Source organism: Macrotis lagotis, chromosome 2, assembly GCF_037893015.1.
Source record: "Macrotis lagotis isolate mMagLag1 chromosome 2, bilby.v1.9.chrom.fasta, whole genome shotgun sequence".
In the NCBI taxonomy this organism is placed as follows: Eukaryota; Metazoa; Chordata; class Mammalia; order Peramelemorphia; family Peramelidae; genus Macrotis; species Macrotis lagotis.
The window spans coordinates 222,790,424-222,817,536 of NC_133659.1; the positions used below are offsets into that span (position 1 = coordinate 222,790,424).

At 40.7% G+C, this 27,113-nt stretch overlaps 1 protein-coding gene across 5 annotated transcripts in view; it reads right to left on the bottom strand.

Annotated features, from left to right (window-relative positions):
- Window positions 1-25,617, bottom strand: part of BAIAP2 (BAR/IMD domain containing adaptor protein 2) — a 175,709-nt gene extending 150,092 nt beyond the window's left edge. For 4 of the 5 annotated variants that reach the window (XM_074224949.1, XM_074224952.1, XM_074224953.1 and 1 more), the window contains exon 1: window positions 25,421-25,617. In XM_074224949.1, coding sequence (XP_074081050.1) covers window positions 25,421-25,468 — 48 coding nt within the window. In that variant the 5' untranslated portion in view covers window positions 25,469-25,617. The remainder of the gene's footprint in view (window positions 1-25,420) is intronic. The other variant, XM_074224951.1, reaches the window with a different exon arrangement.
- Window positions 25,618-27,113: the final 1,496 nt, after the last annotated feature.

The following is a 27,113-nucleotide window of genomic DNA, read 5'->3' on the forward strand; positions in this document are numbered from 1 at the left end:
ATCATGGAAAATAACATCTTAAAAGTTTTATACTTAAGAAGAAAAGCAAGTCATACATAACAGACTTGTTGGTTTCATGAGCAACCCTCTCCTCTTCTACAAGGTACTTGGAAGTTCTAATTTTAGTTAACATTTTTAAAGATTGAAAAAGCAAGAGTAAAGTATGTCAATTACTGAGCTCTATGATATTAAACTAGAGCAGGAGCTCTTAACCTGCATTTCATAAACTTGGATGAGAAAAAAAAAATTACATCTTAATTTTTTTAACTTTTGGTTTCCTTTGTAATCAAATAATTATTTTTGGCATTTAGTACTATTATTCTTAGCAAGGGTTCTGAGGCCTCTCCACACTCCCAAAAGACTCCATGACACGCAAAAAGAGGTTAAGAACTCCTAATATAGAGGCATCTTCCAAACTCCAAAACAAAAACTTAACAGAAAGTACTAAGTACTTTCTTAGTAACAGTGATGTAAGTAACATGAGTTTAGAAAGTTGAAGAGAAAAAGCAATCTATCCAAAATCTTTGGAGAAGGCTGTAGGAATGCTGGGACTGAATTGGGGCCAAGAGACCACTAAAGAGGCTGGGCTCAGATTTTAATGGAAAGACACAAGCCTAAATGTTAAAAGAATTGGGTTAGAATCCCAGACATTACTATCTGAATGATGGTAAACTCAGCTGAAACTCAGTTTCTGTAACAAGGGGGTAAGCGATAATTACATCCCTCCCAACATTGTTATACTTAAAACTTAAAAGATGTGCATGAGTATGTGAGAATTACTATTATTACAACCATAAGTAGAAGTGAAGCTCCAAATAAGTGTTGTTATCAAATGAGATAATAATTGTAAAGCATTTAACCCAATGCTGACATATAGTAAGTGCTAAATAAGTTCTGTTGTTTCTACTACTGTCTTTTCAGTTACATTTACTCTTGGTGATGCCATTTGGGGGTTTTCTGCAAAGATGCTGGAATGGTTTGTTATTTCCTTCTCCAGCTCATTTTACAGATGAGGAAACTGAGCAAACAGTTAAGGGACTGAAGTTGAATTTTAACTCAGATCTTTCTGACTCCAGGGGCTGTACTCTACCCACTGTTGTCTCTGCTGTTGGCCAATATAAATGTTAGCTATTATTAAGTATAAAAACTAGGCTTAACATCTAGGTAGTAAATATGGTTCAAAAAAAAAAACAGTCAGTCAACATGCACTTATTAAATGCTTATTATGTGCCACACATTTTGTAAGGAGTCAAGGATGAGAATAAGATCTCCTGAAAGGGTAAAAACAAGTGATTGAAGTCATCGTAGCCAGAGGCTACTCCTCTCCAGAAAGAATTTGGAAGGCCAAATAAGCATATTCCTTCCTCATCCAGGGTTCCACAAGCAGGTCAGAGAAAGGCTGTAAAGAAAACTGAACCTAGGAGTCAGATGTGGGTGGGAGTCATCGTTTGAGGAATTTATTAGTCTCTTCATCTATAAAATTAGGAGACAGGAACAAATCTTCCTTCCTATTCTAAATCCACTAATCCTAGGAAAAGGAACATGAGGTTAGGTACATGATAAACTGTGCCAGGCAAGTTAATCTGAGACTAGACTGTAGTTTCCTTATTAATAGAAATGATCTGTAAACTTGTCAGTTCTAAGCCTTTTCTGTTCACTTACTCTTCTGTTCCTGCTCAACTGGTCTTTTGCCTATTTCCCAAATGTGGTCCTCCAGCTCCCATCCCTAAGCCTTTGAATAGGCTATCCCCCTTTGTGGGAAAGGTACTCCCTGGAATACTTATCTGGCACCAGAAATTTTTGTTGTGTGCCCTAGCTGTTGTTAAGGGGTATTCAAATGGTCACATATATACATATTTGTAGCTTACAGTAGAATGTAATTTCTCAGAGGGCAGGTTTGTTGGGGGAGGGGGAATTTCTCATTAGTCCTATCACCTTGGATTGCATTGGTTGAACTTGGGAGGAAAGAATGTAAGAAAAAGTATAGGCAAAGGAGAAAAACAAGAGTTCACAAGACAGAACCTGTTTTCTGTTAACAAGTTAGATCTTTTTATTTTTATTTTATTCTTTTTTATTTTTTTTTAATGACAAGTTTGCTAGTGGTAGTAGCTGTCCCCCAAGAAGAAATTCAGAGACAAAAATTTTTGTGGTAATCAAGCAGCAGTGATTACTGATCCTTTTCAATCTGAGCATTCCCTTATGAATCTGCTAGAGAAAGTTTTGTTGTTGCTCAATTGTTTCAGTCATGTCTGACTCTTTGTGAACCCTTCTGGGGTTTTCTAGGCAAAGATACTGGAATGGTTTGCCATTTCCTTCTTCAGTTCATTTTTATAGATAAAGAAACTGATGCAAATTTGGTTTATGACTTGTCTAGGGTCATACAGCTAGTAATTGTTAGAGGTCAAATTTGAACTCAGGAAGCTGAGTCTTCCTGCCTCCAGGTCCAACATTCTTTCCACTGTGCCTCTCTGTTGGCCCTACTGGAGGAACACTGGGTAATAATGGTGGACACTTAGGTTGGGTACAACAAAATTCTATTATACTTATTATTAAGGTATGAGAAAAACTTAAATAAAAGAACTATTTTAATTTTTTTATTGTGTCATCACCAAAGGGCATTTGGAAAAATACACACACATACACACAATTAGAAAAGGGAAGGGGAGGAAACTGTAAGAGTCATTTGGACTTCAATAGAACATATGCAAAGAAATTCAAAACCAAGACAACAGTGAGACATTATACTCTGGTGGGAGTCTGAATCACAACGGAGGGCTTCCTGGATCATGTAGTTTATAAGAACACATGAAGATTACCTATTCTATAGAAATTACATTCTTGTTTATTTTCCATTCTATGCTACCCGCTGGTCAATCAGATTTTAGACTGATAATTGTAGAATGTAAGTAACCCCTGAGAACTGTTAAAATTCTTCTAGGTAATATCTCACTGTACTATGCAAATGAAGAATTTGGATAAAGACAGAGAACTTATTAAGTTGTCTAATATTACAGGTTGCCCCTATTGTACTATGATACATAACTTATCTATTCAATAGTATTTATGATAATAACAGGCACGAGAGCATAGAACAGTGGATAGAGTTTATGGGATCATGAGTCATTCCATTTTTCTAAGCCTAAATTTCTTTATCCAAGCAACGAAGTGATGCAATGTTTAAAGTACTGGGCTTGCTATTAAGAAGATCTGAATCAAATTCAGCTTTGGACAGGCTGTGAGATTCTAGACAAATCACTTAACTCTTGTCTCAGTTTCCTCATCTTAGAAATGAAGAAAATATTTTATAACTTAACTCCCAGGTCTATTGCGAGAATCAAATAAGATGATATTTGTAAAATGTACAATTGTTGGCACCTAGTAAGGGCTGTCTAAATACTAGTTATTATCATTATTATTATTATTATTATTATTATTATTATTTGTATAAAATACTTCATAAGGTTGTTGGGCTCAAATGAGTTCATATACTTTTAAGATGTTAAAGCACTATATAATTGCTACTTAGTTGTAATAGTATCATCAAAACAGAAACACAGTCCCCATTTTGTTTATGATATGATTGTGATAATATTACTGTTGCTAATAATGATAGCTCACATTTATCCAGTATTTAAGAGCTAAATTTTTTTTTTAGGTTTTTGCAAGGCAAATGGGGTTAAGTGGCTTGCCTAAGGCCACACAGCTGTGTCTGAGGTCACATTTAAACTCAGGTACTCCTGACTCCAGGGCCAGTGCTCTATCCATTGTGCCACCTAGCCACACCCCCCCCAGCTAAATTTTTAAAAAAGGAATTTCCTCATAATGACCCTGTGAGGTAAGTAGTCTAAGTATTATTATTATTGTTTTATAGTTGAGGAAACTGAGGCTTGACTTGCCTGCCCCTAGTCAAGCAGCTACCAAGTGAGAGATATAGGATTATTCAGCTCCCAAGTTCTCTTCTCTCCAAGTCTAGCACTCTAACAGCTTTATCCCCTTCAGCTCTAAAAGGTGATTAGAATCATAGAACCACAGATCATCAAAGCTGGAAGTGATCTTCAAGGTAACCTGGTATAGCCCCTTTACTTTTACCAAGACCAGCAGTTTGATTTCTTTCTCCCTGCCCCCCACCCCCCTATTTTCCTACTGGTAAATCAATTACTTGAATTGTACCATGATAAACTGTTCTACAGTAGTTTTCCTATCTAAGAACTAAGCCCAGAACCATATCTTAATGGATGGAAAAGTATTTTTTTAGTATACTTACAGATATAGGAACATTAAGCCTTTCAGTGCCATACCAAGGACTAGAACTTTCATATCATATTATTGGAAAAACATGTGAACAAAGAGAAAAGAGAAGGGACAGGAAACTCTACTTCACCCCACTAGCCAGGTACCACATACTAATAGTCTAATAAATTGATTAAACATCTGTCACCTCATGGGAGGCTGGCTAAACACTCCAGAAATCTTTTCCATCTGAAGCATTTCAGTTCTGGGTGTTCCCAGTCTAGCTGCTTTGAAGAATGTGACCATTTTCATTTACTTTAGCTGTTGCTAAATAAAAAAAAAAACATGGCTATGTAGTTCCATTCCACTCTCCCTTTTCCTTAGATTTCCCCTTCTGGGGGCGGCTAGGTGGTGCAGTGGATAGAGCACTGGCCCTGGAGTCAGGAGTAGCTGGGTTCAAATCCGGTCTCAGACACTTAATAATTACCTAGCTGTGTGGCCTTGGGCAAGCCACTTAACCCCATTTGCCTTGCAAAAACCTAAAAAAAAAAAAATTTCCCCTTCTGTAAGCAAAGGCTGATTTCTGACATTTGCCAGTTGAGGAATGCTGTTTATTCTCCAAATGTGGTCCTTATTAATGGCCTTTCTATGTTATTTTTCCTGGGAAGACAACAATAAGGGTTAACAAAAAAAGTGAAGTTTCTTTGCTGGCAAAAGGAAATGGTGTTTCCTTGATGTTTCTTTGCCTTCCCATCCCTACACATATACAGACAGACAAAAACAGAAACACACACACACACACACACACACACACACACACACACACACAGAATGTTCTTTGAAAGGGTAAAGCGGAATTACCCTAACTGCAAGAAAAATGCCAAAGGAAGATACATTTCTTCTCTCTACACTAACAATCATCCCCCTTCCCAAGATTTTAGAACTGCTGTGATCCTCCCTGAAAGTTCTTTGGCTGGTTTAAGTAGACCTCTCAATCTTGGTGACACGGAAGTCAAATCCTGCCTGATACATGAGTCAAGAACTGAAGGACAGAAACAAAGTTTCTCAGGAAGAGAGATGGGAAATGGAAACAGGGAAGTGGGAACAATTGTGTGGTACCAGGAAGGGGAATTTTGGGGAATAAGGAGAGGAGAAGGCATGAAAAGCCTCCCTCCCCCAAAGAAATCAGTTCTGCAGTTTTCAGTGAAAGGAAAACTTAACCTAAGTGTTGTTTGCCTAGTCATCTAATGGATTCCACTTCCTTTAACTATTCCATGCAACCACTCAGAAGAAAAGAGCTCAATCTGTCAGAAAAATGTTCTTGGTCACATATATAACCAGCTCAGCTTCCTACCACTGAAGTACGGTGAACTGTCTGCAAAATTCATCAGTGTGTGAAAATGGCTTCTCTCATCCCCTCCCCCCAAGGCCAGCCCTCCCATCAAACAACCTGTTATACACTAGCACCCATTGTTGGTGTCACCAGGATAACTGCAAACTTCTGCAATTAGACACCCAGGTTCCTCCAATCATTCCACAGCACTGGTCAATGTTTACCCCGCAGAAATCTGGCAAAGGCTTCTGCAGGGAAGGATAGAAAGCAACGAGTTGACTCAGTCCTGGCGGAAATCAATAACAATTTTACTGCAGTAGCAGAAAAGTACTTGTAAAGCCCTGGATCACAGGTCCAATAGGCATACTTTATTTGATGCTTACATAAATAATTTAGGAGAGCCCCACAACATGCACAAAAGAAAAATTTTGTTCTTCACCTGACTCCTTTTATCCCACTGGAAGAATTTTAAGGGTTCACCATAAGGTTCAGGAAATAGTGACAAGGCCAGGTCTACACCCAAACATGAAAAAAATGAACCACGCTAGATTTGCAACTCCATTCTCCCCCTAGGTGGTTATCATGAAAGGGAAGTGGATATCACCAAAACCTCAGCCAAAAAAAACAAAACAGTTGCCATGCAATTCTGGTCTGAACAAGGCTTAAACCCAGAAAAGCAGAGATTTTGTTCAGTCATTCAATGGAGCACAACTCTTCATGACCTCCATGGATTGTAGCATACCAATAGTGTCCATAGGATTTTCCTGGCATTTCCTTCTCCAATGAATTGAGGCTAACAAAGGTTAAGTGACTTGCTTAGGATCAAACAGCTAGTCAATGTCAGGGGATAGATTTGAAATTAGGGCTTCCTGGCTCCAGTTCCAGCAAGTCACCTAGTTGCCTCAAAAGAGGCAAGAGATGGGCTGAGAAAATCCATTCAACCCATAAAGAATGATTCCTAAAGGATTTCAAACCAAACTATCATTTCTCCTCCAAGTTTCTCTAATCATCATCATCATCATCATCTGCTGAAAAGTTATGTATTATGGAGCACTAGTGATAAACTGACATTTAAAAGATAGTCACAGAATTTTAAAAACTAAGTATCTTATTTTATAGATGAAGAAACAAAGGCACAGAGAAACGAAATTTTCTCAAGGTTTGCTCAGTAACAGAGCCAGTATTCAAACATTGATCATCTGACTACAAATCCAGGTTCTTTAAATAATGTCCAGGGTTGGTTAAACAACACATATTCTGGAAGTAAGAAAACAAATAGGATCATCAATTTAAAGATGGATGGAATCCTAGAGGTCATCTAGTCCAGCACTTTTTATTTTATAGATAAGGCAATTGAGGCCCAGAGAGATGATGTGCTTTTGTCAAAGATGAACAAATGGCTAAGTGGCAGACACAGGATTTGAACCCCAACTCCAAATCCAGTGCCCTTTCTATCCACCATCCTACTATTCTCATTCTACACATGTCCTGTTATGGGAGAGAGTTGACCAATTCAGCAGGGAGTTAAAAGTCAGATGGTGGAGGAGTTTGCAGATGCTTAGGAATTCCTGTGACAAGAATTAATAATGAAAGTAGAGGAGTTAAGCATAAAGGCAGATTAAAATTTAAATAGAAGGTAGACTTTAGCATCCCCTGGCATCTCCCCTCCCACCCCCACCCCCACCCAGTTAAGCCTCCTAAATCCTAAATTTCAATGAATCAGTGAAAAGGAAAAAAATGTTCTGTGTAAAATGTAGTCTTTGACCACAATGAGTTGTCTAAGTTTTCAAGTAAAACACATATACCCCAAACCAATCAAGTTTTCCTTCTACTGTTGTTGTTCAGTTGTGTTCATTTCTTTGTGACTCATGAACCATGGCAGATCAATTCTGTCTATGAGGTTTTTGTGGCAAAGATACTGGAATGGTTTACTGTTTCCTGCTCTGATTAAGGCAGACAGGATTATATGACTTGCCCAGGTCCACACAGCTAGTAAGTATCTGAAGCCAGATTTGAACTCATGTTTTTCTGATTTCAGGCTCACTGAGTCATCTAGCTGCCTCTTGCCTTATACAAGGTCTACATATATGCCCAGCAATTCTTAGGTTAATATGCTTGATATTTCTATGATTTATGACTTCAAAGGTGCAAGTAAGGTGACCTAGCACTCCCTCCACACCTTAGTGGATAATCTCCAGGAATTGCTAAGGAGAAAAAAAAATCACCTCTGGTAATGAGTCTCTTATCTGCTTTAGGCTAACCCTCAAGCAGACAAATAGTTATATCTGTTCTCAGTCAATTAAGGCCAATACTCCCCTGCACTCTTATAGGTATTACTATACCAGAGTCACCCCCAGACTAGGAGTCCTGCATCAGAACGGACTTTTATGGAGATTATTTTTTTAAGAAAGTCAGATCAGTTTGTAAGACTCCAAAGTTTTATTTGTTTAAATAAGGTCAGGCTGTGTCTCTGGGGAAATAACATAAACACCTCTCTCCAGAGGCAAAGAGGAGGGCAAATCAAATTGGAGGACAAAGAGCATGGAATTTTCAACGAGAGAGAGAGAGAGAGAGAGAGAGAGAGAGAGAGAGAGAGGATTTTACAGAAGTTCTCCAAGGATAGGAAACTTTACAAAAAAAGTTTCATTTCTAGAAGTCATAGGATCTTTTAGAAGTAGAAGAGTTCTCAAATGTCATATAGTTAGTTGACCCCTCTCATTTTATAAATGAGAAAACTCAAACAGAGAGAGATTAAAGTGCTCACTCTACTCAGGGTAAAAGGCAGCTAGGGAGTTCAGTGGATAGAGCCAGATTTAGTCTGAAAGACTCTTCTTCCTGTTGTCAAATATGACATCAGACATATACTAGCTGTGTGGCATTGGGCAAGTCACTTAATCCTGTTAACTTCAGTTTCCTCAAGGAAATGGCAAAACTTTCTATTATCTTTGTCAAGAAAACCACAAATGGAGTCACAGAAAACTAGGAATGACTGAAATGACTCAACAACACTCAGGGTCTAAGATTAGTTTTGAACTTAGATTCACCCAAGGTGCTCTACTGAAGTGGTAGAGCAAGGATTTGAATCCTCTGGCTCTAAGTCTAGTATTCTCTCCACTCAATCACTCTGCCTCCTAATTTTCTGCCCAAAGTATCAGGTGACCTAGCAATAATGGAGAAAAGAGGCACTGAAAGATGGAGGAGACTTCCATTTTGCCACAATTACAATAGTTATCAACCACTGACAAGCCTGTAGTACCTGTCAGTAGTAGCACACCTTTAAAATCCAAAAGGAACATTTAGGTCTTTAGCATAGCTCCTCCTCCTGATATAAAATAGGCTGGTGCCCCAAAAAGGAATAAGTGAAAAAAGAAATATAGCTTTCCTTTTTCAGGGACTCCCATCCTTCACTGAAAAAAAGCCAGAAACCAACACATCTATCAGGAAGGCAAATGTATGCCTTAAGAGGTTCTGCTTGTTCTTACCTCTAAAAAAGGTCATGCAGATGAATTAATTCACAAAGAGAGGTGGAAAGTTCTAGTTATCGAGCATCAGCTATGAGTACATTTCATTTCAGTTCAATTAGTACCCCCTACATACAAAGCACAGTACTGGATACTGGGAGAGCTACAAGGATTAAATAAAACCTTTTTTGCCCTCACAGAGCTCCCAATATAGTGGCAATTACTCCAATTTTTTTTTCTTCAGGGGAACTGTGATTTCAAAGATCTACATAATCACTTCAATAATACAAATCACAACCCTTGTGGGCATCAATGTTACCAAAAGAAAGTCATCACCTGTGGCCAACTTTTTGACTCAAGTCAGTTCTTCTGTCAATAAGTCTCTCCAAGTTCAGGTAGATATTTGGCCAACAATTCATTAAGAAACAGATCTTTCCTTCAATAAGCCTTTCCAGCTAGCTAAGACCTACCAGTGCTCCCACCTTCCTTATATAGGTCCTTGAGAATGTAGGTTAAATGCCCATGATGAGGCATCAGAGTTCTATAATGGATTCTGAAGAAAGGTGTAAAATTAAATCTGATTATTCTGAAGTGAGGAGGGTTCAGGAATGGCATATTTAACTAAAAGAACATTACTAAATTTCCTTCTCAGATGAGGGATAGGAACACAGCAGGGTTTGAACATTAGGACTAAACAGCTAGGTCACTTCCTTCCTGTCTCAGTGCCTGGCATCCTGTAGATATAGGACTTCAATAGGAAAATAGCATAACCTGGTCACTGTTCTCCAGTGTGACATTTTCAATCATTGCCTCGGATAACCAAAGACAAACTTGACTTGGGCCAAATAATAAACTTCATTCCCAAACCATACTATTTTATTGAGAAGGGGTTTGAAATTTGTATTCAAGCCACTTTTTGCCTGTGGTTACTGCAAAACTGGAACTAATACCCCCCAGTCAATTGCTTTTATAATGAAATCACAGTTTGCTGCTATGGAAATCTTGAAGTTGTCATAAACATAGGACTGCTATTTGATTGAAAGAGAAAAAAATAGCACTGATATAAACAGCCTGAAAATAGAAAAATTACTACAATTAAGCAGACAATACACAAGAAAAGTCCTGCTCTGACTACCATAATTGCAGTTCCACAAAGAATCACCTAAAGTATAATAAGATTGTTGTATGACATTTAGGATTGTTAAGTTAGTGATTTGCACTGGCAAATGTGGGGATACCCATCTCATTAGGTCTACATTATTATTTCTTAACAGTCATACAATTTATGATTTCCATATGCCCCATTAGAACATACCAGACCATCCCACCCTTTTTCTAGTTATGATAATGAACTATAGTTTCAATGGGCTGGGCTTCTGGTGGAGAAACTTCATTATACTAATAACTAACTGGGTAAATTGGGCTGCAAGCATGGATAGTCTTGAGACTATCACACCTTCTATCTCCCACATGCCGGTGAAACATTTTTAACAAAGCAGCTGCTGCCAAACCAAATGAGAATATATACAAAGTGTTTAGAAAACCTTACAGTGCTATATAAATGTCAACTATTATTATTGCCCCAAAGAAGATATGCTAGAAATTTCTAAACACATTCAGCATCAATAATTTTAAAAAATAAAAAATAATAAACAAAAAATCTACTTCACATTCAAGGATCAAATTTCTACATCATGGAATTTATTCTCATAAGGGTTTTCTACCAAGAAAAACTAAAATATATTTAATCCCCAGGCATAATGATCAAGACCCATTATCAATCCCTGCTACTGTCATTGCTAGAGCTCAGGTAGGTTAAAACCAATTGAGTATCTGAACTAAGTCTGACACCAATGGTAAGCCTCCAAGAAAAGGGTTGCCTAAAATTCCAACTCAGATCAGGAACAGAAGCTTTAAAGTTCTGCGCCAAACAGACGTGGGATCAGGCTCAGGCTCATGAGAAGACATTGCATTTCCAGAAGGACTTATATGACCTGATATAAAGTAAAATGTACTGTGTGCAAAGTAACAGCAATATTGTGACCCAAGACTCTGAAGAGCTTATGATAAAGAATGCTATCCATCCCCAGAGAGTTGATGGTATCTGAGTATTGATTGAAGCATACTTTGTTTTACTTTATTTTTCTTGAGGTTTCTTTTTTTCTGGGGGGATATCTATGTTTTCTTTTATAACATGACTATCATAGAAATGTATTGCATGGCTACACATTTATAACCTATGTAAATAGACTACTTTCTCAATGGGGGGAGGTAGGATGAGAAGGAAGAGAATTTGGAACCCAAAGTTTAAAATGAGTGTTAAAAATAGTTTTTACATGTAACCAGGAAAAAAGAAAATACTAAATAAATAAATTTTTTTTTAGATTTTTTTTGCAAGGCAATGGGGTTAAGTGGCTTGCCCAAGGCCACAAGGCTAGGTTAATTATTAAGTGTCTGAGACCGGATTTGAACCCAGGTACTCCTGACTCCAGGGCCAGTGCTTTATCCACTGCACCACCTAGTCACCCATAAATAAATTTTTAAAGAAAGAAAGAAAGAGGTGGGGGAAAAAAGATTTTTTTTTTAGGTAATGGTTTTTCTGCCAGTGGTTTTTTTGGTCTGTTCTAAATTCCAGCCAACTCAACAGAGACTACTAGTTCTAAAATCAAAATCAGATGGAACATAATTTTCTCTTTCAGGGAGTCCATAAAGTCAAAATTATTTTTGCAACAAAACTAAGACATTTTATTACTTCCAATATGAACTATAAATAGCTTGTTTATATACTGTCTCCTTCAACAGACTGAGCAACTTGAGGGCATGGACTATCTTTTGTCTTCCTTTGTATCTCCAGCCCTTAGCATAGTACCTAAATGCTTGCTAATATGATAAATATTGATAAAATAGAGTCCACATAAACAAAAGCTTTTTGATCAGTCCTCAATCACTTTTAATGATGTAAAGGAATCCTGGGGCCAAAAAGTTGGGGAGTCTTCCTGCAGAATACCATTACATTCAAGTACTAGAGAGTTATAACAACTCTCCATTTCTTTCACCCATAAAAGGGAGAAATTATCTGGGACCTTATAAACTGCAGAGGTTTCATTAACTGAACACTTTGAGACTATTATTCACTAAGTAGTTTCTTCAGAAGGCAGCCTGGAGAACAGGGACTAGACTATATAGCACCTCATACTTTTAGGGGAAGAGTGCTCTAAAAATGAATCTAAGCCACTGAAAAAAGTAACAGGGACAGAAGGACAGATCACCAGACTCAGAGGAGTAATAATACAATATCTACCTAGTAATAAGACCATCAAAATGGGAATCTTATGAAATTCTATTTTAATTTAAACTTGTGGTCTCCAAACTTTTTTAAAGTCCTGTACTTTTATTGGTTAAAAAAAATCTTTGAGCACCCACTCAATATGTACATATGTATATCAATATATTTTGCTTATTTTTTGATTATGCACATTAAAACATAAAAATTTAAAAAGGAAGAGATAAAAATGAAATATTTATTCTTTGATCAAATAGAGTCTCACTTACTGACATTTACTGAAGGGTGATATGGGCATACCTGTACAATGGAAAAAAATCATTTGGACAGTTATGTGGGGAAAGGATTAGAGTAAGGACAGATCTGAAACAGGCATGGGGAATTTTCACAGCAGCAAAGATGGTGACAGGAAACAGATGGAGATTGTGTTGCATGTTGTAATAACTGCCAAGCAAGATGTAAAGGTAGGTGGGAATGAAGTGTTGTGGGCCTAGGTTTTGGAAAAGTTTAATGCTCAATGTTATCTTGCATGGACTAAAATTGGTTGTAGGTTCGTTTGTTTTTTAATTTTCAAGAGCACAATTTTTACCAAGTACCCAAATACAAATAATAGCTACTAGATCAACATAATGGACTACCTAAACCGCCTTCCTACCTAAGGTTTCCAAGGTTACCTTCTGAAGGAGAATAAGTCTCACACTCAGTTAAGGTCCATGGTTGCTGATCTTGCTGCCTGAGTCACCTGCTTAACAAACCCTTTGTCCCCAATGGCTCAGCATTTGTGCTTCCTGATACTCCAGGGAAGCCAGATGTTAGTTAGGGGTAGCAGCTGCTGCAAATGTCAAAAAGTTCCATGGGGGGGGGGGGGGTAGAAGGAAACTGGGCTATCAACCATTTCCCTTTTCCTTGTATATCAGGCTGTCTTCTCAGCCTAATTATTCCCAAATCCCCCCAGCTTCCACACCTATTTGCACCATCCCCACCAAACCCAAAGCTGTAAAAGTGACTAATGTTTATCATACATGCTGGTTGAATGGAATTTGCAAAGAGGTATACTCTCTTCTTCAGGTCATAAAGCTAACTGATAAACTAACTGGCTATTATCACACCATCTTACTATTGTCAGTCCAGGAAGATAAGGGCTGGCAGCTACTTTTCTTAAGGCAAATACCTGAAGGTAGAACATACATATATACATACATACACACACACACACACACACACACACACACACAGGAATGAGAGATTCTAAGACAAGCAAATCCACCCACACAATTCTTTAAAAATAAAACAATAACTAGGTTTCAGCTCTTGGGAACACAATAACCAACAACCAACAAGGAATGTCCAAAAGATCTTGTTCTATATTTATCCCCTCCCCTCCAATAAACCAATCCCTGACCTTTGGAGGAAAGGAAGACTTGCTTCAGAGTACATTCCTCCTTTATCTGTTTTCCAGGTTAGACATTCTCTAAGCTTAGCAAACCAATATCTCTCCAACTTGGCTGGACCAGGCTTGTGCCTTGCATATGTTAGATCTCTGCCGACACTTCTGGGGTTGAAGTCTGCTCCTGTGAGAGCCATCCTAGCAGCTGTAGAGTTACAAGGTACATAAGGATGAATCAGAGCACGGGGGAAGTGGGATTACGTTGGTGGAAGGTGCCAGCTCCCTTCATTCGGCTCTGTAATTACTACATGGACGTAGGCAGCTGATTGTAGCAGCAGCACCGGTGAGGGGGAGGTTGACAGCTCTGCCACCATCTCATTAAGTACAATCTTTCCAAGGAGAGCACAGTTTTTTGGTATAAAATAATTATGAAAGGCTTCCTTATCATGATGCCTCAAGGAAAACCTTTGGGGGTAAGCTATGGAACAGGGGGAAAGACCGTTGTTGGTTTAGTGCATCTAAGCATAACAATGAAAATGGATAAAAGTCCACAACAGTAGGCTACTGAATCCACCATGACATTCATACAACTTTCCAATTGTTACCCCTGCTATATAGCAGGACCATCAGTGAGACAGCCAGGCCAAGATTAAGTGGTAGCAGGCAACAAATACCAGTCCTTCCACCCACACAATTCCTAGGGATGACTAGGCAACTGCTACCACTAGAAGGGATGGGCTTCATTAACCAAAGGGAAGTTGCAAGCATGGTGGCACCCTCCTTCACTTGTGGAAGGAGGGAATCTCCTTCCCTCCCATTCCAGAACTCTGCCCAACCCCCAGAAATTAATATTTTGTCATTATTATTCCCACAACATGCTCAGCAAGAAAAAGTCACTGCCCTCAAGGGATATAAGACACAAGAGAAACAACACAGACCTGGACATAGGGAAAAAGCACATTGTTGCTGAGTTCCTGGAGCATATTTTCTACTTACTCATGCCTCCTTCCTTGTAGAATACACATACACACACACACACACACACACTCACTCAATCTTTGAGGATCATACTCATTCTTATTGAATCTTTGAGGACTAGCTTTAAGTGATTCTATACAGTTTTGGACCCCTGTTCAAAATTAAATTCTCAATGAGAAGATAGAAGGAACCCAACCAACTTTAAAACTCTTACCTGTCCAAAAATTCCACATGGAAAACTGACTCCCTCAAGTGATAGGTGGTTTCCCTTTTGTTCCCTATTTAATAGGATTGCCTGTATTCAAAATATTATCACAGGGGTGGCTAGGTGATGCAGTGGATAGCACACTGGCCCTGGAGTCAGAAGTACCTGAGTTCAAATCCGGCATCAAACATTTAATAATTTCCTAGCTGTGTGGCCTTGGGTAAGCCACTTAACCCCATTGCCTTGCAAAAACCTAAAAAAAAATTGTTATCACATAGGGCAATACACTATCTTCTAGTCCAATGAATCATCTGTCTTTTGGAAGATACAGAGAATATTAGGTATCTAACAGGACAAAATCAGATCAGCAGTCACAATAATGGATAAATTGCCTTTTTCTGTTTCAAGAAACAAAACATCATGGAATTAATTCTATCTCAGCTTCCAATTCTTGGAAAGAATCTACTAAAAATTAGAAAAAGAAAAAATACTATATTACATGACAAGAGGAAAAGAAATTGTAGTACCAGCCTGTCATTAACCCCAAATCCAAATGTCATTCAAAATAGCAATCTTCCATTCCACCCATTGACTCAGAGAAACACATACCCGAAGTCTCTGCTGCTGGAAATGGGAGTTTTTAATTACCTGGTATGTATTTACCTCTAAGCTCATTTCCATAATCTCCAAGTAAAACTTTTATGAAACTATGCCCACTGCAGTCATGCCTCTGATGGCTGTCAACCATTACACAACTCTGCACAGCAATGCTGAATAAAACTTAAGGCCAAGATTAGCAATAAAGTGGTGGGTGCCTCTCCTGCCCAGACTTTTCCATAACATCTCTACCTTCAGAAAGCAAAGTCGAACGAATGTCATGTTGAAGAGATGGGGAGGAAACATGTCATAATATCAAAGACTCAGAACTAAAAAGATCCTCAGAGGTCATCTAATCTAGACATTAAGAGATTTATTTGTCCTTAGTCACACAAATTTGAACTTTGATCCTCTGTCTCCAAACTCAGCAGTCTCTCCATAACTCCAAGCTGCCTCCCTCACATTGTGCTAATGAAGTATAGGTCAGAGAAGCAGGTATTCTTTTGCCTCTTCAACCAATCATTGATACAGGACTGACATACCTTTCCAGAGTAATTGTGCTCAGCTCCCAAGGAGTATATTACCACATCACATGAAACTATCTTGAGGCATTTTCCACAAAGTTAACTTACCCACTACTAACCCCAAAAGAGATTCAGCCTATAGGTTATAGCTGCACATAGAGTACAAACTCAGATTTATTCTCAAAACAAATCAAAGGCATAACCAGTCTAACCCAGATCCTGCCAGTCTGTGTTTGGCACAATCAGAGTAACAAATACATTTACTTGAGGCATGAGTTGGTCTTTCTGCCAGAAATGGCAATACTTTCCACAAGTAATCTCAAAAGCACATTAACAATGCTGATTTCTCAAATCATAGCAAAGTAGGTCAGTAACAAGGAAAGTAGTTTCCCAAACTCTGGCATGACAGGATGAAAATCTGAGTCCCCATATTTTGCCCAAACATTTAGCACCAACCATGTGCAAGGAACTTTGATGTACCAATGATGATATCAGTCTGAGTACCCCCTTCTACCAGGAAAGGAAATTTATTTGTGCCTTCTCATTCTGTGTGATTTTTATCCATGTCTCTCTATTAATTCTTCATAATCATTTTCCAGTCATGTTGAACTTTCATGACTCCATTTGGGTTTCCCTGGCAAAGTTACTGGAGTGGTTTGCCACTTATTTATAACTCCAGTTAATTTTATAGATGAGAAAATTAACGCAAAAAGGTTTAGCTGACTTGCCAGGGTCACTCAGCTGGTAAGCTGATTCCAACTCAAAGAGATGAGTCTTCCTGACTCTATCCACTGCACTACCTCATTGTCCTAATTCTCCATAAATGATCTACCAAATGCACTGGAAGTCTTCCTCTGGTCCTCTGACTTCAAATCCAGCAGCTTCCCTGACACTATGCTAATTTAGTACAGGTCAGAAAAGCAGGTATCTAGTACCTCTCCAATCTCTCACATGGGACTGAAGATACCTCTCTAGAAAAATTGTGCTCAGCTCCTAGGCAACAAAATACTCTATCATATAGGACAGCTATCCTAAGGCATTTTTTCATAAAGTCAATATATCCACCACTAGTTGTAGTAATCTGGTTAAGTCTAGGAGTAGTCGGGTTAAAAGAACCAAAGGAAGGCCTCCAGTAGTTAGCAGTGAGCACTGAATTTGACTGTGTATCATCCCTCACTATCACTACATGACCAGCTCAATTACCTTTCCCATCATACATATTCATAACATGCTGTTTCTCAGAAAAGTCATACCTGCTAATAATCTATAGTCTACTTCTAGTTTGTCACTTTTCTTTTGAGTCACCTGCAGTTTGATTCCTCTGAGAGTTCTAGAATTCTGAGCCAGAAAGGAACTAGATGGGTCTTGTGGCAAGGAACAGCTTGGGAAACATCAAATGTACTATGCAGTTTTCCAAATTCAACTCAGTTAATCTCCCCCTCTTGTTTGATTCTGGGACAAAATGCAGAATCCATTTGCCCAAGTTTTTATGGATGAATAGATACACACATGCAGCACTCAAGCAAGTTCTTTCTCTCTCTCTCTCTCTCTCTCTCTCTCTCTCTCTCTCTCTCTCTCTCTGTCATAGGCTCAGTGGACTGATTTTTGCACTGAATGTTGTAATCTGAGCAAAATGCATTTTCACCTACTTTTCTTTCCCAGCAAAGGTAAAGAGCCTGATCATCAGCACAAAATCATTGCACAATGGAATTAATTATCTGGAAGACTTCACCATTGATAAGGAATTCTTCTACTTGGGTTCTGTACAGTCTCCTCAGAACAGCACCTTCTTTTAGGTTTTGAAATTGGAGTAAATGGAATTAACATCTAATCAACAAAAAGTATCTATAATATTTTGGACTAATTTTAATATAGATGCAATAGATATCTTGCTTTGACCCTTTAAGACATTTTGTATTTGAGTAAAATTCTTTTTTGAAATGAATAGATACAACAGCTCATTTTCTATACCTTCAGCGATACGAGGAAAACCTAGTTGTTTCTCTCTAATATTTTCCTAAGGATGTCATTGCACTCAAATATTTCATGTGGATGAGAAACTGGGCATACAGGTACAATGAGGGTTGATGTCTTCATCACTTTTTATTTTTTATAACTGTTCCATCTATGATCTTTTCCATTCTTTCTAAATCTTTCCCCATTTAAACTATATTGAAACTCTTTCATTTGTTTAATTCAAAACTGTGTTTCCTCAAGGACATATTTCTTCTCTGTGATTTTGATCAGGTTTGGTCACTCTTCCTAACTTCATCTGATGTGTTCCAAAACTCTTTCATCATAAGAAAGTATAACTCAAAAGTGGTGCCTAAATCATATGGAGAATAAATCATTATGGAAAGCAAATCTATTCTCTTTTTTTGCATCTAATTGTTGTCTCCTCTTGGTTTCAGCTATAAATGCTCTCTGGATGACCTGGTTTAGCTGGATCTCACACCAAGCTCTCTAGCTCTCGGCAGGATAATTTTCTTCTCAACTGTTTTTTTTTCACTGTTTCTAATCTCCCCTCTATAATCTTTTGCAAATTAGCTAGTACTGGTGCCCTTGGCTGCCATGTCTCTGCCTGGCAAGGAGATAAAGTGTTTACTGGCTGGGGAAGGTTTTTCAGTTCTGAGTCTTCACTGTTTAGCACTGGGGTTCAACATCTCTTAAAAAAATTGTATGAGGAGCAACATGGGGGTAATGTTCAACCTTGAAAGACTCGCTCATTCCATCAGTGCAACAATCGGGAACAATTTTGGGCTGTCTGCAAAGGAGAGTGCCATCCGTATCCAGATAAAGAGCCATGTAGTTTGAACAAAGTTCAAGGACTATTCCCTTTAATTTTGGAAAAAAACTGATATCTTATTGTCTGATCTTGTTATCTCTTAGACTTTTTGTCTCTTCCTTAAGGATATGATTTCACTCTCATCACACTCAATTTGGATCAATGTACAACATGGAAACAAAGTAAAGACTGACAGATTGCTTTCGGGGGAGGGGAAGTGAGATTGGGGGTAAATTGTAAAACTCAAATAATATCTTTAATAAAAAAACTTTTACTAAAAAAATTGTATGATGGAAACAATGTAAAGACTGAAATTGCTTTCGGGGGGGAGGTAAGTAAGATGGGGGAAAATTGTAAAACTCAAAATAAATAAAATCTTTAAAAAAAATTGTATGTCAAGTTTTTATTTTTGCCTCCATTTTCTATTTTTCAGAGTGGACAGTTCATATGACCAAGTCTGGTTGGAGCCACTATAATCATAGACAGTGCCTTCTCATCTTTCTTTGTCTTCTGACTTGTTATTGATTTTGCTCTTAGCTCTATCCAGTCAATAGATCATTGACTGCATTGCTGCGGGTCTGCTAAGAAGTAATCATTTTCATTTGTAGTAATATTATTCAGAGCTCACTTCATCTAGTGCCTTCCCACTCTCTTCTTGGAGAAGGAACATACCATATAAAAAGTTGTGGCTTCTCAGTGATCTACAAGTCTTTGAACTACCCATTCTCAATCCTGAGCTACATCTTCCAGTAGTTTTTGCTTCCCTTCACATTGTCAAGCTTTATGTTGCCACTGAGTTGCTTGACCTGGAGGATCTTGTTAGGTTTTTCCATTGAAAATCTCAATTTCAACATCTACAATAAGATGTTGGCACATAAGCTGTAGGATGTTCTGTTTACCTATGTTCATCTTAAGCATAGAGAGGTGAGATGACCAAACATTCTGTGAAAAAGGTTTTTGCTGCTTCAGGGTAGAACTGCCAAATCCTATTTTATTCATTCTTTCAAGGAGAATTTTTTCCATTATATTTCCATTTAGTCATATTGTTTTCCTGTCTTCTTTTTTCATCAGGGTTCAGTTTCTCTATGGTATCATTTTAATTTGTTAGCCTTTGGTCAAAAAACACATATTAAAATAACCAAAACTTAAATAAATGTTTAGAAAAGCTAAGACCCATGTGAGACTCAGCAAACTTGGTTCCATATCCCACCATTTTGTTAACATTATTGCTAAATATGAAATAGGCCATATAGGGGCAGCTAGGTGGTGCAGTGGATAGAGCACTGACCCTAGCATCAGTAGTACCTGAGTTCAAATGTGACCTCAGACACTTAATAATTTCCTAGCTGTGTGACCTTGGGCAAGTCACTTAAACCTCCTGGCCTTAAATCGATAATTAAAAAAAAAGAAGTAGGCTATAAAGAGAAGGTTGTTTTGCAAAACCTTGGGTTCTTGAAAGCTTAGTCATTACTACAAGTTCTGATAGTATCTATCTAATGACAAAAACTGTATGTAGGAGCCTCCTGATACACAGGTTATATATCTATTACCCAATGTTCAATTTTCCTTAGTAAAGAGACAAAAAGGTTAGTTTCTTGGTTAGTCATTTTCAGTACTGATGCTTCATGACCCCATCTGGGGTTGGCTTGGCAAAGACACTGGAGTGGTTTGCCATTTCCTTCTCCAACTCATTTTACAGATGTGAAAACCAAGGCACTTAAACAGCTAATGTCTGTTTTGTCAGATTTGAACTCAGGGAGATGAATCTTCCTGCCTCCTTATCAAGTAGTCTATCCACAATACCATTTTAGCAACATCAAGGTTAGCTACAATGTGGTTTTGTTTTGTTTTGTTTTGTCTTGTTTGGTTTTAAAGCATGGCAATATACAATATAGAAACAGGATGAGATCATAGAATCATGGATTAAGAGCCAAGAAGGGACCTCAGAAGCCAACTAGTCTAATACCTTCAATTTTATAGCAGTCCCTGCCCTTAGGGATATAATCTCCCTAATTTGGAAGGGTTGGGGGGGGGGGAGATAGACAAAAGCACAAATAATTACAATTTAATAAGTGCAAATTATTTGAGAAATTTGAGGGATAGATTGAGGGCTCAAGTCTGACGACTCAGAAGTGATTTCATAGAAGTAGTATCTGAGTGAACCCATAAAGCAAAGAATGTCAACAAGAGGAAAGGGCAAGGAGGCAGAAAGACCTTTTGGCAAATGGTAACAACATGAGTAGTATTATAAACTCAGTTCCTTTGATACCTGCAACATTGTTTTCATTTAACCCTGTAAATTAAATCATTTTATTAGCACACTTTTACTATGGAAAGCAATGAACTCTACATCAGGATAAATAGAATGAACAAATTTGTATTTTTAATCTGTACCAAGGTAGTCCATTTCTGCCCTCAGGAAACTGACTGAGGAAGAAAGCAGGCTGAATTCAAGAATACTCCTCTTTGGCTGAAATATTTGGAATATTGAAAAGGAGGGATAGGTAATAAGGCCAAAAAAAAAAAAAGTAAGGCAGAATGTAGTGGGTTTTATGTTCCTTGAAGGTTATACTTAGTTTGGAGAGGAAAGTGATTTGTCCCCAGCACAAAGGATTTTAGTTCCAATGAATCTCAAGTTTCTCCCCCTCCCCACATAAAAAATCTTTAGTTTTCTTAGATTTAGAATTCTGCTTGACTGGAAAAAGTACTGAGAATTGTGCTCTCCATGGGCATCTGAGAGAGAAAGGCAAATGTAGATCCCTTTTCCTAGTCAATGAAATTCTCTAAGGGATGTATTTGCCAAAAGGCAGTCAAGACACTAACAAAAAAGGGTTATACTATCCAGTTACGTTTTCTCTATGATGTTAGGGAAATCAAAACTGTATACTTTATTCTCACATACTTAATCAGAAAGAGCTTGGAAGCGCTTTTCTGCTTTTCCTCTTTTTGCCAAGACAAACACACAACTAAGAAATCCAGTTGATACGTTGCAACAGCCAAAATAAACAGTACAACAGCATTCAAAGGGTTCCAGTCCTACTTCTAGGGCCATTGCACTCAAAAGACAAGAGAATTACATACAAGCAATGAAACTGGCATTTAAAGGAATCAAAGTCAAGAGAAAGAAATGTACAGGAATGGGACTATGCCTAGAAAATTAAATTTCCCAGATCTCTATGTTGTGGATTCAGTTCACCTACCAAATGCTTCCTTATTTCTCAGTCTCCTTGTCCAAATTTTTTCCTCATTCAAGATGCCAAGTTGTCAAAACCCACATCTATGCAGTTCATCAACCCTCAATTCTTCCTTGGTTTAAAAAAAAGACATCAGCATCAGTTTTATAGGATTTAATAATCATGTCAACAACTGAGCTGTTAAAAAAAACACCTAATGGGGGCGGCTAGGTGGCGTAGTGGATAAAGCACTGGCCTTGGAGTCAGGAGTACCTGGGTTCAAATCTCAGACACTTAATAATTACCTAGCTGTGTGGCCTTGGGCAAGCCACTTAACCCCATTTGCCTTGCAAAAAAAAAAACCCTAAAAAATAAACACCTAACAATCTATAAAATCAACCATCCTAATAAACAGCAGCACTAAGTCATATGAGTTTCCAGGATGGAACATATCTCCTTTGACACCTACAGTGTTGTTTGTGTTCAACCATAGTAAATTATATCATCTTATTAACACACTTTTACATTGGATAGTAATAAATTCCACATCAGAACAAACTAAATGAAACATCAAACTTGCATTTTTAATCTCTACCAAGAGAGGTCATTTCTTCCTTCAGTTAAATGAGCTTACAGGAAGAAATTAGGTCTATTTTTGCTTGCCACCATTTGACTGGTTTCACTTCACAATGAATTGCAGTTCCATGCTTTAAGCATTCAATGCCATAACTACTACTTTTTGAACATAAGAACACATAGATTATAAGTAGTTTATTAGGGTCTATCACAGGATTTGATATATCAGATCTACTAGCTTTACCCTTATAATCCAAACTATGTAAGATGTCTTTAATAGGTTTTAGCCCACCTGCAAAGAAAAAAAGAAAGGGAAGACAATTCTGTTACTTCCCCATTCCCTCCCCACTGATAATCAAATCACAGTAGCAGGCCGAGTTAATCACTAATGATTTAATAAATCTTCCTTCTCATAACAGCATCTGCTTTCTCAGAGAAAAAAAAATACATATATGTATACACACACACACACTCAGAAAAGAAATTGACGCTTGAAGTCTATTTCTTTGGTGGGTTTACTCCTTATTTGCTTCTTTCTGAAGGATACCATTGAAATTATGGAAAGGGATAGAAGACTTAACATACCTTCAAAATTGATTTAGATAGCTAGGGTTTTGCATCACCTCAAATTTCTTTCCAGATCCTTACAGCTACAGTTTTAAGAGCTTTATGAAATAAAAGTCGAATTAGTAAAGTACATTCTGGCCTTGAATTCTTGCTAAAAACCAAATGGGCTGTCCCAGGAGCTTCCATGGGATATGGCCCAGAATGAGTTAAGAGGGTTTGCTTCACAGTCCACTGACTCAGAAGGCACAGCCAGGGTTGTTTGGCAATTAAAAACTGTTGCTTTGCAGAGAGTGAATGTGCTGCAATTCTACTTAGTGAGCTAGCTGTAAGCCAGTACCTGCAATGTAAGTACTGACCACTCTAATCTTACTGACCACTGCTTAACCTTCAGATCAGACCTAGCAATGAAGAAAGGAATAGCATAATCTTCCTGGTGATCCAGAATTTTGCCTATCTAAAATTCAATTTTTTTTTTTTCAGGCAAGTCCAATTGTTTGGATTAACTATTTTTTTCCTTAACAAAACAGATCCTTGAGAAAGGGGGGACTGAGCTCTTGCCTCCAACCCATTAAAATGATAGAGATTTCTTCCTGATTCTGGAAGCAACTGTTTGTTGGGGCTATGGTGAGCCCAAAAGCTAGAAGGACCCATCAATGCTCTGCAGGTTTTGAGTTGAGACTGCATTTTAAAAGTCAAAGGATGTGTGAATCTTGTTTTTACAGCTTTTAAATCACCCCTCAACAATTAGACTCACCACCACTAGTGAGTTATATAAGCTAAATTATCTGTCCACTCATCTACCCTACCCGCAAAAGCAATTGCTAGCCCCACCTCCCAACTCGGTAGGATATTCAATATTTTCCCAAAGCATGAAGCTTTGAAGGAGTTAAATCTCTACTGTAAGTAAAAATACTTGCATAACAGTAGTTGGAAAGCACAGCAAGGTACTAATAAAGACACAGTAACTAAAATCCCAGCCATTTGATAACTGTTAAAAGAGCCAGCAGAGAATGCATATGATCTATATAGAGAACTGCACTGTAAAGAGAACTACCTTCCTTGGCCTTTCCTACAGCTTAATCCTCACTCTGGTTGATATCTTAGTCTTATTTTATGGGGTTTTCTAGACTACACAAATAAAATTTCTATTTCTTTCTATGTACTAGACTGCTTTATTCTCAAACCATACTATCTATAAAAGATAAACTGATCATTTTTTCTCCTCTCTCCCAACTTCAAAAAAAAAATCCTTTCCCACTACAATCTGATAGGGAGAGAAAGTTTTCCAGGATTTTGTAAAGGAAAACGGAGAAATCAGCTTAAGCTCTTATGCCTCAGTCAACCTGAGTCACAGTCATAAAGTGCCAACCCTAAGCGCTAAAGCAAAGACGAAAGGCCAAATAGCTCAATATCAAGAACCGACTTTAAGACCGGATCTGTGCCAAGGTGCCACCTGTGACTTTACAGCAACGCTGGAAAAGACACAAAAAAAGCCAGGCTGTCTCTTGCGTAGTCCCCACAGGAAAAAGTCTCTCCCATTCCCCACCCCCCACCAAGGAACAGGTAGCTAGATGGCGGCGAGCTGGAGTGATCCACCGAGAGAGGAGAGAAAATCTCACCCTAATCTGAACTCAGTCTGTTAAGGGAAGCACTTGGGAGGGAGTGCCTGGCTTTCCTGGGCAGCGGCTGGGGTCCCACCGAGGGAAAGCCCCTGGGACTGGCATCCAGCCACCCCCCCAACCTGTGCCTCCCTGCCAGGCGTGTAGCCGGGTCGTCCCCAGGCGTGGGCAGGGCTACACTGAGCCTCTCCAGCCGGGCACCTCCCAGCTCTGCCCGGGGCACCCGTGGGGGGGGGGGCGGAAGAGGAGGGGGGAAAGGGCAGGAGAAACTTAGAGCCGGCGCAGCTCCAGGAGTGGGGGGCTCCCGGCAGGCTTGGGGCAGGTCCCCAAGCGCCGAGCGGCACAGGGCGGGCAGAGTGGGGCGGAGGAGAGGGCGCAGAGTGGGGGCACAGACGGGGGCGCAGACGAGGGCACAGACGGACCGCAGAGTGGGGGCACAGACGGGGGCACAGACGAGGGCACAGACGGACCGCAGAGTGGGGGCACAGACGGGGCGCAGACGGGGGCGCACAGAGTGGGGGCACAGACGGGGGCGCAGACGGAGCCGCAGAGTGGGGGCACAGACGGGGGCGCAGAGTGGGGGCGCAGACGGAGCCGCAGAGTGGGGGCACAGACGGGGGCACAGACGGACCGCAGAGTGGGGGCGCAGACGGGGGCCGGTGGGCAGGACGCGGGGGCGCCGCCGCCCGGCTGGAGGCTCACCTTGTAGACATTCTCCGTCAGTCGGTGCACCTCTTCCGAGCGCGACATGGTCCTGGGTCCCGGCTGCACCAGAGCCCGGAGCGGGAGCGGGAGCGAGGCGAGCCCGGAGCGCCGGAGCCGGAGGAGTGGCGCGCCGAGCCGCCGCGGCCCCTCTTATAGGCTCCCGGGGCCCGCCGCCCCGCGGCTCCGCCTCCTGCCCGCAGCCGCCGCCCGAGCCGCCGCCGAGCCGCCGAGCGCCACGACGCCGCCTCTGCCCGCGCCGAGGCCGCCGCCCCCCGGCCCAGGGATAGCAGCGCCCCCGGGCCTGCCGGCAGCTCTCCCTCCGCCCCGCGCCGCCCGTCGCTAGGCAACGGCCCGCCCCGCCCCCGCACTCGGCCTCGATTGGTGGAGCTCCGGGGGGGCGGACGGGGGAGGGCGTCGGGGGCGGGGACGACCGGGCCGGCTCCGGGCGCCGATTGGCCAGGGCGGGCGTCCTTCTGGAGAGGGGAGGAGGAGGCGGCGGAGGCGTGGAGGAGGCTTTAAGCCCATTGGGAAGAGAGGACGAGGGCGCCTCTGTGCCAGCCTGCCCGGGGGTGGGGACGGAGGGGGCGGGGTGCGGCAGGAAGAAGGGAGCAGAAGGTGGGGGGGGAGGAATGGGGAGTCGAGAGGGAATGCGGCAACGGGGGGCGGGGAGGGGAGCCAAAAGCACTTGGCCAAGTGGAAACTCGCGCTTTCCCGGGGGAGCTGCGGGCCCCCGACTTAGTTGGGGCTCGGGGCGGCGGGCGCAGGCTCAGGCGGCTGGAGGGGCCCCACCCCAGCCAAGCCCGCCCCTGCTCCCCAGTCACCTGCATCCTAGACGGTGCGGACCACCGGAGGCCGGACCCCGGGGCCCCAACGGCCTTGCTTGGCCCCGGGTCCTAGGCCGGACCCCGGGGCCCCAACGGCCTTGCTTGGCCCCGGGTCCTAGGCCGGACCCCGGGGCCCCAACGGCCTTGCTTGGCCCCGGGTCCTAGGCCGGACCCCGGGGCCCCAACGGCCTTGCTTGGCCCCCTCTCCCGCCCCCGGGCTGGAGGAGACTGGCCCGCTGGCATTTGCCCCGGGGAGCAAGTCAACTAGGGTTCACTGATTAAGCGCCTGCTGGGTGCTTCGCTAAGCCGAAGGTATTGCAAGAAAGACCGAGTCCACAAGCATTTATTAAGCGCTTGCTGTGTGCCAGACGCTGAGCTAAGCCGGGAGGATACAAAGAAACACAGACGAGCCAGATCAGCATTCAAGAAGCTCCCAGTCTGGGGGGGAGACCACATACAAGCCATGTATGTACATGTTGTCTCACTGAAGGTTCCAATTAGCCTTAAGGAAGAATGGAAAAGGCAGAAGATGGCATTTCAACTGAGCCTTGAAGGAAGCCTGGCAGACTTTGAGGAACAGCCTTCCAAGTCTGGAGACTGGCAGGGACAATGCTTGGAGTCGGGAGATGATTGCTTTATTGTCCTCTTTAGTCTTCTCTTCTAGATAACTTCTAGATAACTCTAGATGAGTCTGGTTATTGTAAAGCGTTAATGTAAAGCTGCTGCTGAGGTGTTCCGGGCTTGGATAGTTTCAGTCTCAGGTTTCACATGGAAAGGACTGGGAAAAAAACTAAATCTCTGGGAGATTGGGAGGTGGCCCCAGGGAGAGGGCCCGGTAGAGGAAAGAAAGAGCAGCCCTAGTGTGA